Genomic DNA, 12,528 nt, shown 5'->3' on the forward strand with positions numbered 1-12,528 from the left:
GGGAGGAGCCGGCTCCTGGAGGGCCCACAGTACCCTAGAGGGTGGGTTCAGGGTGGCGCCTACTACCTCTGGGGCCCCCTGAGGAGCCCCTGTAGCAGAACAAGGGTGGGGGTATCAGGCAGCCCAGTCTCTCCCTCCAGAATGCCCTCCCCGCCACCACCTGCCCTAGGAGGCCTGACCACCCCCAGTGCCTTAGACTGAGAATTTCTGGGCTTGAGGAACTTCACCATGATCTGGGGTTTCCAGCCCTGCCCAGGAGCTGGCTGTGCATGCGTGCTGCAGGGGCAGAGGCCTGACAGACCGCCAAGAGGCCACGCCCAGTGCCGCTGCCTTTATTAACAGACCCTGGAGCTCCACAGCCACACAGACACTTGGCTTTCAGAGGGCACAGGAAGAAAAAGGGACCTGGTGACCCTCCCAGCATACCCCAGAGCCAAGACAGACCCAGCAGCAGCACCTCAGGGTCAGCCTGGGTGCCCCTACCCATGGGCCACTATGACCACAGATACCAGGAGGCCAGGCCTGGCTGCTGGGGACCCCTTTGGGGGGCCCGGCAGTATCCTAGGCCCAAAGAGCTGGTGCCATCTTGAAGCTGATTCAGGGAACAGGCCAGGCTGGACAGTAGGGGTAGGTGTGAGAAGCTCCCCAGTGTGTCCAGGCCACAGGAGCAGCAAGGGTCTGTGGGGGGTCCCAGGTTGGATGGGATGGGGCTGCCCTTGTCCTGTATCCTGGCCATTTCAAGGACAAAACCAGCCCAGTCCCAGCAGCCTGGGGGGCAGCAGAGGCTCCTTCTTCTCCCCTCCTGATTCTGCAGTGGCCAAGGACAGGAGGGTGAGGGGAGAGGAAAGAGGGCAGGTCAGGGTCCCTGGGGGCCAGGCAGCTTCAAAAACGCAGCCAGGTGGCTGGGGGAAGGCAGGAGGGTGGGGAGGGCCCAGACCCCCATGATGGGGGCAGCCTGAGACCCCCGAGGAGGAAGGAGGGGACTTGGGAAGGAGAGGGAGGCCTCAGCCGTCAGTCACACCGGTGCTGCGGTCTGCAGCCCGCTGGAGCAAGACACCCCCATCCCAGGAGCAGGGCCATAGGACAGGAAGGAGCCGACACCTCGCACCCTGATCTTCCAGAGGCCGGGGAGGGGTGCTGGGCGCTCTAGGACTTCTTGGCATCCTGCGTGCTCCGGCGCTTCAGGTCACTCAGGTCGATGGGCTTGAAGGCTGCCAGGGAACAACGCGGTAGATGGTAGGCACAGGCCCCCCCGCCTGTGAGGCCCAGCCTGCCGGCCCAGCCCTGCCCCCAGGTCAGCCCCCACTCACTCTTCAGGCTGGGGTTAGGGACCTTCTCCACATACTCCTCCACCAGACCCCGCTCGCCGCCCGGCACCTGGCTTCGCAGGTCTCGCTCCACGCCCTGCCAGGCTGCAGAGGCAGAGGGCAGTGTGCTCAGAGTCCCCTGCCCCAGGGGGTGGCATCCACATCAGGAGAGTGCCTACCCTCAGCTCCTGCCCTCCCAGACCCTTCTCTCCCTCAGAAGTGTCCTCCATGCTCCCCCACAGCCCTCTGCCCACCCCAGCCTCACTCACCTGTAGACCCCATCCCTGCTCCTCCGGCAGACCTGTCCCTTCCCCACAAGATGACCAGGACTGTGATCGAAGGGACCCCTATGACCCTACCCCAGGCTTCCCTGCACCTCGGGGGCAGCACAACCTCCTCAGCTAGGCCTCTACCTTTCCCACCTCATCCACGCACCTCCCCAGCCCCAACACATCACACACTCCCCTAATCCCAGACAACCACCTCCTGGCCCATTCATGGCTGGGTGCGTGCCTATCTGTCTTCAAAGGCCCCTCCCTTTCTCCAGCAAGCTCCTTTAGCACTGCTAGCATGGATGACTGGCTCCCAACGCAGCCTCTATCTGGGGCAAGGCCCACTCCCAGCCCCTCCTCCTGGGTTCCCCCATGATCAGAAGCAGGTCTCCTCTCCACACAGGGTCCCCTCGGCCACCCCTACCTGCCTGGGCCCTGAAGGCTGTGGACACAGTGATGGAGAAGCAGGGGCAGGGGCTGCAGGAGATTCCTCAGAAACCTGGGTCCTGGGCTGGGGGCAGAGCTGACTCTGTCAAGGACAGGGCAGGAGCTGGGTGTGGCAGGCGCACCCACCTTCGTAAATGAAGCGGACGTTCTCCTCGTGGGCTGGGGTGAAGATCTCGCTGCTGCTGGGTGGGGAGCGGGGGCTGCTGGTCCTCTTGCCGTTGTACACGACTCTGGAGACGGGGGAGCTGGGGGAGCCTGGCGCATGAGGCAGGGCACGCAGCAGGGTGGGAACCCACACCCCCGCCCCGGTGGAGACCACCCCACCTGCCTGAGACCCACCTGGTCATTGCGGGGGCGTCTGATCCTAGCGCTCCACCGCCAGATCCCCTCAGCCTCTGAAACAGAAGCCAGCGCAGGAGTGGGATGCAGGGCCACCCTCTCCAGCATGGGAGGAGGGGGAGGCACAGGGTACACCTGCCTCCTCCCTTCAGATGTGAACAAAGCGCATAGTCTCCCTGCCTACCAGGGGGTCCCCCACAGGCTGGGGTCCAGCCATGGGCAGCCAGTGGGCTCCAGGCAACCCCAGGAGGTATCAGGGAGCTGGCCAGAGCCAGCCAGACACACACACGACTTGAAGCAATCAAGCCCACTCAGCAGCCTGAGCTCTGCAAGACGTGGAGGCCTCAGCCCCAGCACCGGGAGCACCGTGGCCACAGCCCCTCCCGCCACGGGCTGGTGGGACCGTCAGCATCTCTGATGTCTGGCTGCTTCTCACTGCAGCAGAGCGCCTATAGCACCTGAGGAAACCGGCCCTGCTCTCCCTGGTGCAAGGCTGGGCACATAGCTTCCGCTGAGCCTTGATTTCCTTTCCGTAAAATGGGGATGAGCTTCCTAACAGTGATCCCAGCTCCACAGCACCTACCCAGACTCAGCTTCCTGGTTCCCTGGAGCATGAACCGCATCAGCACCCTGCAGATGGAACCAAACTCCAACTCCCCTGGTGGGCAGAGGGGGTGACCCTGGAGGAAGCTGCCGGGCCTGACCTGTGACCAGGACCCTGGGCTGCTGCCCGTTTACATCCTCTCAGCCCAGGGGAATCCACAGCTCTGGAGAAAGGGAGTCTATTTTGAGGCTCAGACGCCCACACTGGCAGGCTGGACAGTGTCCCCACTCCAGCTGAGGACACACAACCCCAAGGTGGGGAAGCCAACACGGCTAGTCTCCAGCCTGCCCTGTTCCACAGGGGGCAAATCCAGGTTCTCGGGGAAGGGAGTCCCAGGATTCCCAGGAGGGGGCTTTTAGCACAAGCGACTCCCCTGCCCACCCCAGGGACCAAGGCAGCAGATACTCCAGGGCACATGGCTGCTGCACTCACAGAGCGCCAAGAGCACTGAAGCTTCGAGTCCTCTCTGGCCCGTTCCACCTCATGTCAGTGGTCCAGCCCTCAAACACCACATGCGATCAGAAGCCCACAGCTCAAGGGCAAAACCAGCAAAGAGCAGAAAACCAGCTCCCAGCCCTGGAACTCTGTGCCCCATCCCAGGCCAGGAGTGGGGTCCAAATAGGGCCAGGGGCTCCCCCACCATGGCAGCACCCATTTGCTCACAAAGTCACCTCTCCTTTCTTGGACTCTGGGATCTCTCTGCCCAGTCCTCGTGCCAGGGACTCCAGCCCACGAACACCAGAGAATGCAGGGAAAGGCCTGTTTGGGTTGAGGGTCCACAGGGACACGCTACCTCCTGGGAAGCTCCCGTTACAGAGAATGGCAGAGCTCAGGTTAACAGGTGGACTGGCCAGTCCCCTGCCTCGCCCCCTGCTGGCTCTCACCACTGACCGACTGCTGCTTCAGGGGTACCTGCCTCCCAGCCTGCCCTCCCCAGTGGCTCTTCTCCCCATGCATCCTCTGCCTCCAGTGGTGACTTGGCTTTTATGCAGCCACACCTTTGGCCTGGGGTCCCCTGCTGAGCTCGGTTGTCACTCCTGCCCCAGATCCCACTGATGGCCCCACATCCTCCCAAGCAACTACCCTTCCAGGGCTTCCTTTGCCTTGCTGCGTGCATGCAGGCAGGCGCACACACACACATACCTGCCCCCACACACCTTAGCTGAATACACCTGCCACACACACATGCCTACACACAACCGTCTGTGCCTGCACACACCTGTCTGTACATATCTGCCCACACACATGCTGCACACACCCATCTGAACACACCTGGTGTGGCAGCATGCACTTGTAGTCCCAGCGACTCAGAGGCTGGGGTGGGAGGACTGCTTGAGCCCAGGAGGTCAAGGCTGCAGTGAGCCAAGATCGTGGCACTGCACTCCAGTCCAGGCAACAGAGCAAGACCCTGTGTCAAAAAAAAAAAAAAAAGCCCAGGCATGGTGGCTCACGCTTGTAATTGCAACACTTTGGGAGGTTGAGGCAGGTGGATCACCTGAGGTCAGGAGTTTGAGAGCAGCCTGGTGAACATGGTGAAATCCTATCTCTACTAAAAATACAAAAATTAGCTGGCTGTGGCAGGCACCACTACTCGGGAGGCTGAGACAGGAGAATTGCTTGAACCCGGGAAATGGAGGTTGCAGTGAGCTGAGATCGCGCCAATGCACTCCAGCCTGGGTGACAGAGCAAGACTCCGACTCGGGAAAAAAAAAAAAAAAAAAAAAAAAAAGGCCGGGCCTGGTGGCTCACACCTGTAATTCCAGCACTTTGGAAGGCTGAGGCGGGTGGATCACAACGTCAGGAATTCAAGACCAGCCTGGCCAACATGGTGAAACCCTGTCTCTACTAAAAATACAAAAATTAGCCAGACATGGTGGTGGGTGCCTGGGGTCCCAGCTACTCAGGAGGCTGAGGCAGGAGAAGTACTCGAACCTGGGATGTGGAGGTTGCAGTGAGCCGAGATCACACCACTGCACTCCAGCTTAGGTGACAGGGTAAAAGTCCATCTCAAAAAACAAAAAACAAAAAAGGCCAGGCACAGTTGTTGGCCTATTAAAATCGGCCTGTAATCCTAACACTTTGGGAGGCTGAAGAGGGCAGATCACTTGAGCCCAAGAGTTCAAGACCAGCCTGGGCAACATGGCAAAATCCCATTTCTTTTTTTTTTTTTTTTTTGAGACGGAGTCTCGCTCTGCCGCCCAGGCTGGAGTGCAGTGGCCGGATCTCAGCTCACTGCAAGCTCCGTCTCCCGGGTTTATGCCATTCTCCTGCCTCAGCCTCCCGAGTAGCTGGGACTACAGGCACCCGCCACCTCGCCCAGCTAGTTTTTTGTATTTTTTAGTAGAGACAGGGTTTCACTGTGTTAGCCAGGATGGTCTCGATCTCCTGACCTCGTGATCCGCCCGTCTCGGCCTCCCAAAGTGCTGGGATTACAGGCTTGAGCCACCGCGCCCGGCCGCAAAATCCCATTTCTACAAAAACATAAAAACTTCGCCAGGAGTGATGGCTGAGGTGGTAGGATTGCCTGAGACTGCGAGGTGGAGGCTGTGGTGAGCCATGATCATACCACTGGACTCCAGCCTGGGTGACAGAACGAGACTCTGTCTCTAAATAAACAAATTTAAAACCCCATAAACATATACACCTATTGTGCACCCATACTTTTTTTTTTTTTTTTTTGAGACGGAGTCTCGCTCTGTTGCCCAGGCTGGAGTGCAGTGGTGAGATCTCGGCTCACTGCAAGCTCCACCTCCCGGGTTCACGCCATTCTCCTGACTCAGCCTCCCGAGTCGCTGGGACTACAGGCGCCCGCCACCGCGCCTGGCTAATTTTTTGTATTTTTAGTAGAGATGGGGTTTCACCGTGTTAGCCAAGATGGTCTCGATCTCCTGACCTCGTGATCCGCCTGCCTTGGCCTCCCAAAGTGCTCGGATTACAGGCTTGAGCCACCGCTCCCGGCCGCACCCATACATTTTTTAAGTCAATAAGGAGTCCCGTTTGCCCCCTCTTGTTAGTAGAAGAAATTTACCCACACCCTCAACACCACAGGCTGTGTCCTCTAAGTCTTCCCAGACACAAGGAGCCCTTCCCACCTCTTCCTACTTCCTACTTCCTCCAGCTCAGCGATCCCCAGGGCCTGCCTGCTGCCCCCTTCCCCCTCAACCCTGCACATATAGCCGCAGGCTTTCCAGCTCGGTGACCCCCCAGACCTCATGCTGGCCCCACCCCTGCACACATAGCCCCAGGCTTTCCAGCTCAGCGACTACCCCCAGGCCTCAAGCTGGCTCCATTCCTGCACACATAGCCCCAGGCTTTGCTGGATGTGCCAGCAGTTCCCAAGAGGCCAGAGACCTGTTCTGCAGTTCACTCAGCCTCACTGCCTCCTGGGGCTCTGCCCAGTTCTTCTGGGTCAATTTCTTCTGGGTCAGAATTGCCCAATTCTGACCCCGAAGAAATTTTCCATTAAAAATCAAGTATCTGTGCACACTCTATGACCCAGCCATTCTGCTCCTAGGTACACACAGCCAAGACGCACACAAGGACAGCTGGAGAATCTCCACTTGTAATTACCAAGGGAAGAGCCATCGCCGAAGGGTATCAGTGCACACCTGGCCTATTCCCATAAGGGAATCAGCATCCGGAGGGGGCACCACAGCCCCTGCAGCAGACGGACACCAAGCACAAGAGGCAGGACCTGAGGGGCCACAGACAGGCCCTGAGACACACAGCACGGGAGGAAGCTGCAGAGGGCCGAGGCACAGACAGAACCGGAGCCAGCGCCAGGACGGTGTCTGTGAGGGCAGGAAGGAGCCCTCCACGGAGACGGCTGGAGGTCAAGCGAGCTCTGACCCGAGAGGTCACCATGGAGCCACAATGAGAAGGCCTCCAACAACCTTAGCGGGGCGGCCAAGCACAGTGAGGCACACAGCTGAGGGGGGAGGGCAGGAAGTGTGGCTCGTAGGCAGCTCAGCCCTAGCTTAGGCCCAGTGGGCAGAGGCTGGTGTCTGGCTAAGCATGGGGAACCCTGAGGCACAACATGCATGCATCCCTGAGATGGTGGATGTGGAGGGACCCAGGACCACAGTGGGTGAGAGTGAGCAGGGGACAATGGTACAGGCCCAGAGAAGCGCCGGGGACAGCCTGAAAAGACTTAGCACACGGCAGATGGCCACCTGAGGTGGCGGCCCCTGAGCCAGCAGGACACTGACCTGTTGCTCAGCTGCCCAGGTAAAGGGGAGTGGTGGCCTGACCGAGGCTGACCATAGGTGAAGGGTGGGAGGAAGGGGGCTCCATTCAACCCAGAGAGACAGCCCCACTTCAGAGGTCTCGAGACCCTACCCAGCCCAGCTCCCCAGCCTTCATCCCACCTGGGCCACCACCAGGGTGAGAGCAGCGAGGGAGGGTCAGGCAATGCCTCAGTCCCATTCTCCTTCCCTCTTTCAGTCAGAATGAAGACCGAGCGTGCCCATGTCCCGGCCACAGCCCTGTACTCCTCAGTCGCTACACCACGCCCCACTGCCTCTGAGAGTTTTCCTTCATAGTTTTCATATTTTAATATCTTTGAAACTGGGTTGTACCTGACGATTGCTAACACGTCTGAGTTTAACCAATGGTGGTTTTTCTTTCTCAGTGTACTGTGAAATATAGCGCAGCTCATAATATAGCGCATGAAATATAGCGCAGCTGGGGTCTCACATGGGAGGACCCTTGATGACACTCTCCTGGCCCAGGACCACCCTTCCAGAGCCCCTCAAGCTACACAGTATTTAGGTACTTTCTCCCCTTCCCCTCAAAGTCTTCCACACCCCATGCCACTCCACCCCACCCCACCCAGGGCTAGAATAACCTCCGGTTCCAGACCCCCAGTGTGAGCACGGGTAGACACTGATGTCTACATGATCTTCCTGACACCCTTTCCCCAAGTCACTTACCACTAGGGTGTCACCCAGGCCCTCTGCTGCCATCAAGCCGGCTGTCCAGCCCCAACTTGTTTCATTAGGTGTCACCTGCTGCTCCACTCCTGCCCCAACAGCCTTTGCCACAGGACCACCTGCCACCAGCCACCCAGAGTGCAGGCGACCTGCAGGTCTGTGCATTCTGCAGGGCCTGACCGCCTACTTCTGTGGCTGTCCAGCCTACAGAGCCTGGCCTACTGGGCTGCAGGTATTACCCTACTCTGGGGCCCCAGGAAAGCTCCTCTGAGCCTCGGCATCCTCATTCAAAGTGATGCAGCCCACAGGGATGCTCGCCTGCTCCAATAGGGACAGAAGCACAGCCATGGGAAGCGAGCAGCTCAGTGAGGTCTCTGTGGCTCCTTATCCAATACAATGATGGACAGGACAAGCATGTGCCACATCGTTCAACTGGATGTTGTTAAGAACAAAAGGGGCCAGGCGCATTGGCTCATGCCTGTAATCCCAGCACTTTGGGAGGCCGAGGCAGGCAGATCACGAGGTCAGGAGATCGAGACCATCCTGGCTAACACAATGAAACCCCGTCTCTACTAAAAATACAAAAAATTAGCCAGGCGTGGTGGTGGACGCCTGTAGTCCCAGCTACTCAGGAGGCTGAGGCAGGAGAATGGCGTGAACCCAGAAGGTGGAGCTTGCAGTGAGCCGAGATCGTGCCACTGCACTCCAGCCTGGGAGACAGACTCCGGTGGCTCACACCTGTAATCCCAGCACTTTGGGAGGCTGAGGCGGGCGGATCACCTGAGGTCAGAAGTTCGAGACCAGCCTGGCCAACATGGAGAAACCCCATGTCAACTAAAAATACAAAAATTAGCCAGGCGTGGCGGCAGGCGCCTGTAATCCCACCTACTCGGGAGGCTGAGGCAGGAGAATCGCTTGAACTCTGGAGGCAGAGGTTGCAGTGAGCCGAGATCGCGCCATTGCACTCCAGCCTGGGGTAAAAGAGTGAGACTTTGTCTCAAAAAAAAAAAAAAGAAAAAGAAAAAGAAAAAAGAAAGGGGCTAGGTGTGGTGGTAATCCTAGCACTTTGGGAGGCCAGGAGTTCAAGACCGGCCTGGGAAACATAGAAAGAGCCCCATCTCTACCAGGTGTGGTGACTCACGCCTGCAATCCCAGCACTCTGGGAGGCTGAGGTGGGCAGATTACCAGAGGTTAGGCGTTTGAGACCAGCCTTGCCAACATGGTGAAACCCCATCGCTACTAAAAAAAAAAAAAAAAAAAAAAAAAAAAAAAAAAAAATTAGGCAGGGTGCAGTGGCTCAGCTTGTAATTCCAGCACTTTGGGGGGCTGAGGTGGGCGGATCACCTGAGGTCAGGAGTTCGAGACCAGCCTGGCCAACATACAGCGAAACCCCATCTCTACTAAATAATACAAAAATTAGCTGGGCGTGGTAGCACATGCCTGTAGTCCCAGCTATTTGGGAAGCTGAGGCAGGAGAATCACTTGAACCCAGGAAGCGGAGGTTACAGTGAGCCGAGATCACGCCACTGCACTCCAGTCTGGGCAACAGAGCGAGACTGTATCTCAGAAAAAAAAAAAAAAAGTTAGCCAGGCATGGTGGTATGCACCTGTAATCCCAGCTTCTAAGGAGTCTGAGGCAGGTGAATCACTTTAAACCCGGGAGGCAGAGGCTGCAGTGAGGGGAGATCATGCCACTGCACTCCAGTTTGGAAGACAGAGACAGAGCAAGACTCCATCTCAAAAAAAAAAAAAAAGTGCCGCATCTCTGCTCTCTGCCCTCAAAAAAAAAAAAAAGAATGAAAGGGATGCTGATGATTATTAAGCATGAAACAACTCTTCTGGCCGGGCGCGGTGGCTCAAGCCTGTAATCCCAGCACTTTGGGAGGCCGAGACGGGCGGATCACGAGGTCAGGAGATCGAGACCATCCTGGCTGACACGGTGAAACCCCGACTCTACTAAAAAAAGACAGAAAACTAGCCGGGCGAGGTGGCGGGCGCCTGCAGTCCCAGCTGCTCGGGAGGCTGAGGCAGGAGAATGGCGTGAACCCGGGAGGCGGAGCTTGCAGTGAGCTGAGATCCGGCCACTGCACTCCAGCCTGGGCGGCAGAGCGAGACTCCGCCTCAAAAACAAAAACAAAAACAAAAAACAGAAACAACTCTTCTGGGAAAACTGGAAAGTACAATCAGCCCACTCCTAGGGAGGTGGAGGCACAGAAAAGCACTGGGGACAGAAAGAAGAGACTGCCACCAGCCACGCAAACACTTGTCAGGGACTAAGGGCAGGGCAGCCACCACACTGGGTCCTCCTTACACGCACTGCCCACGTCCCCACAGCTGGGCCAGAAAGACACCCTGAGAACTCCCAGTTCGGCGCTGAAGGAGCCTGCCACCAAGCAGCGGTGCCCCTGCCAGGGCCTCCAGGGCTACAGCAGTTGGGGCTCGGCCCGAATGCTGCAGCTGGCCTCAGCCTCCCCAAAGCCTGCCTCCACTCTGCCTGCACCTCACAGCAGATTTCTGACTCCCTGAAAGCCCCATTCCCCACTGATACCCGTGTGGCTTTGCTCAGAGACTGGCCCTCCCTCCAGATAGGGAGGGGAGTCTTATTGGGTAGAACTATATAGAACCTTCCTCCTCCAGGGGACCCAAGGGCTTCAGAGACTTCCTGGTGGAGAGGGGACAGAACCCCAGTCTCTGGCCTCCCAGTCTCAAATTCTTTCCCCCACACAGCCACATGCCTAAGAACAGGACATGAGGTAACACTCCAGCAACGTGACAATATTGTGAGGTTGCAGAGTTAGAATCAGTGACGCCATCGCTATTCTGTGCTCCTCTGGAGTTTCTGAGATTCAAAGTTTCTAAGACTCCACTTTCTCTTCGTGTTCTGTGTCTTTTTCAGCCAATCAGGCTAGAATATGATCTACTACCCAAGCAGGCGCACAAGGATACCGCTGTCACAGCTGATACACTGGCATCTCGTGGTTCCTTGAAGACCCCCGGAGAAAGCCTCTAAGTGTTGCCCCACCTCCTCACCCTCTCCCCTGGGTGGTGGCAGCAACAGACTAAGCATGTGCGCCCTCCTCCCCATCCTGATCCCACTCAAACCACAACCTCCCCTGACTCGCCCCAGATCCAGCCCCGTCTTTCAGGAAGAGTTGGCTCTTCTTCACGTCCCACCTCCCACCCTCTCTACATCTTCTCGCCACATCCCACCCAAAGTCCACTCACTGGTCCCCGTTTACACCTCAAGGCCTTTGGTCAAGCAGTGTTCTCTGCCCATAACTATCCTACTCATCCTTGGGGGTCCAGCTCAAAGACCACCTTTCTGCGACGGCTACCCTGGGGCAGGACGGAGAGAAGCACAGCCCGTGCCCCGTGTGGCTGCCGCCCCCGCGGTCACAACCACCGCCCAGTGAGTGCCTCGAAGGCAGGCGGAGGCCCCGTTCTCCCCGTTAGGCCCAGCACCACTGCCTGGGTAAACGGGAAAGCGGGCAAGGCCGGAAAATGGACAGAAGAATGCGGACGGCCCGGCCCGCGGGGCTCCGAGAGTCGGAGGCATCCTCAGGCACGGTCCCGCCGGGAGAAAGCGGGGCTCTGTCAGCCCCAGAGCCCCGACGGTGGCAGAAGGCGGGCCCTCCGCGAGCGTGCGGCCGCGCTGGGTCCCCGGCCCCTGCCCCGGCCTGGGCGGGAAAGGCGCTCAGTCCGAGTCGCGCCCTCCCCACGCGCGCTCCCAAGTGCCCCGCGGGCCGCGCCCTCCTGCAGGTGCCGGGCAAGGAACGCGGGCCCCTCCCTCGGACCCCGGCCGCTCGGCCACTCCCCCGCGCCCGGCCCCGCCCGGCCCTGCAGGGCACCCGCTGCAGCCCGGCGACACCAGGGCGGGGCCCAGCCGCGCCCGCCCCGCCCCGTCCCCGCCGCCCGGCGCCGCACCCGCCTCACCTCACCCCGACCCGCCGCCACCGCCTCTTCCAGCTGGGAGGCCCCGCCGGAAGTGACGCCACCGCTGGCTGCGCAGGCGCAGACGCAGCGCGCTCCCACGTGACCGCCCGGCACGCGGAGGGCGGGGGCGGCCGGGATTCCCGGGCGGGGTCGGGGCTCGTGGCGGCAGCTCTGGGCCGGCGCGGCCTGGACGGTGAGTGCCGCTGGCCACCGGCAGCGGCGGGAGCCCAGTAATCAGGACACCACCACAAGCACCACCTGTGTAGACCCAGGCCCCCTCACCTGGGAGTCACGTTTATTGAAAAAGTAAAAAGTGTCACAGTAAAAAATTCACCTGGAGACAAAGCCAGGCCTAGGAGGGGTGGCGGGGTCGTGGAGGGACGGGTCCGGCCGCCCCTGGCCCACGGGTGGGGCACGTGCTGGCCCCGGGGCGAAGCGCGGCTTCCCCAGGGAGGCGGCCCTGGGCGCGGGGGCGGGCGGGCAGAGCTGGCTCAGTCCATCGTGGCCCCTTTGAAGAGCTCCACCAGCTCCTTGAAGTCCGGGTCGATGAGGTCGGAGGGCAGGTCGCCATCGTCGTTGGCTGCGTCCCTGTCCGCTCCCAGGGAGATAAGGTACCTGGGGTGCAAAGTCGCCCTGGCTGAAGCGGGGAGGAGCCGGGAGAGTGCTCGCCCCCACCCAGGTCAGAGGGCCAGAGT

General features: G+C 59.5%; 2 protein-coding genes across 8 annotated transcripts in view; both read right to left on the reverse strand.

The window, feature by feature from the left end:
* Positions 1-316: 316 nt before the first annotated feature.
* Positions 317-11,885, reverse strand: MCRIP1 (MAPK regulated corepressor interacting protein 1). 7 transcript variants are annotated; one of them, XM_025363584.1, is made up of 7 exons: positions 11,834-11,884; positions 4,242-4,377; positions 2,366-2,421; positions 2,153-2,271; positions 1,311-1,412; positions 1,109-1,211; positions 317-808 (listed from the first exon to the last, which is right to left on the reverse strand). In XM_025363584.1, exons 2-6 carry the CDS (start codon positions 4,254-4,256, stop codon positions 1,147-1,149), a joined length of 357 nt encoding a protein of 118 aa, XP_025219369.1. In that variant the 5' UTR covers positions 4,257-4,377; positions 11,834-11,884; the 3' UTR covers positions 317-808; positions 1,109-1,146. The 7 variants fall into 7 exon arrangements, with proteins under 7 accessions (XP_025219369.1, XP_025219371.1, XP_025219370.1 ...); XM_025363586.1 differs by lacking the exon at positions 4,242-4,377 and having other exon boundaries at positions 11,834-11,885; XM_025363585.1 differs by lacking the exon at positions 4,242-4,377 and having other exon boundaries at positions 317-1,211; positions 11,834-11,885.
* A 203-nt stretch (positions 11,886-12,088) lies between these two features.
* PPP1R27 (protein phosphatase 1 regulatory subunit 27) overlaps positions 12,089-12,528 on the reverse strand; it is a 2,136-nt gene continuing 1,696 nt past the window's right edge. Inside the window, exon 3 of the mRNA XM_025363580.1 lies at positions 12,089-12,448. Within this exon, the coding sequence (XP_025219365.1) occupies positions 12,325-12,448 (124 nt within the window). The 3' untranslated portion in view covers positions 12,089-12,324. The remainder of the gene's footprint in view (positions 12,449-12,528) is intronic.

Source organism: Theropithecus gelada, chromosome 16 (assembly GCF_003255815.1).
Source record: "Theropithecus gelada isolate Dixy chromosome 16, Tgel_1.0, whole genome shotgun sequence".
NCBI classification, from domain to species: Eukaryota; Metazoa; Chordata; class Mammalia; order Primates; family Cercopithecidae; genus Theropithecus; species Theropithecus gelada.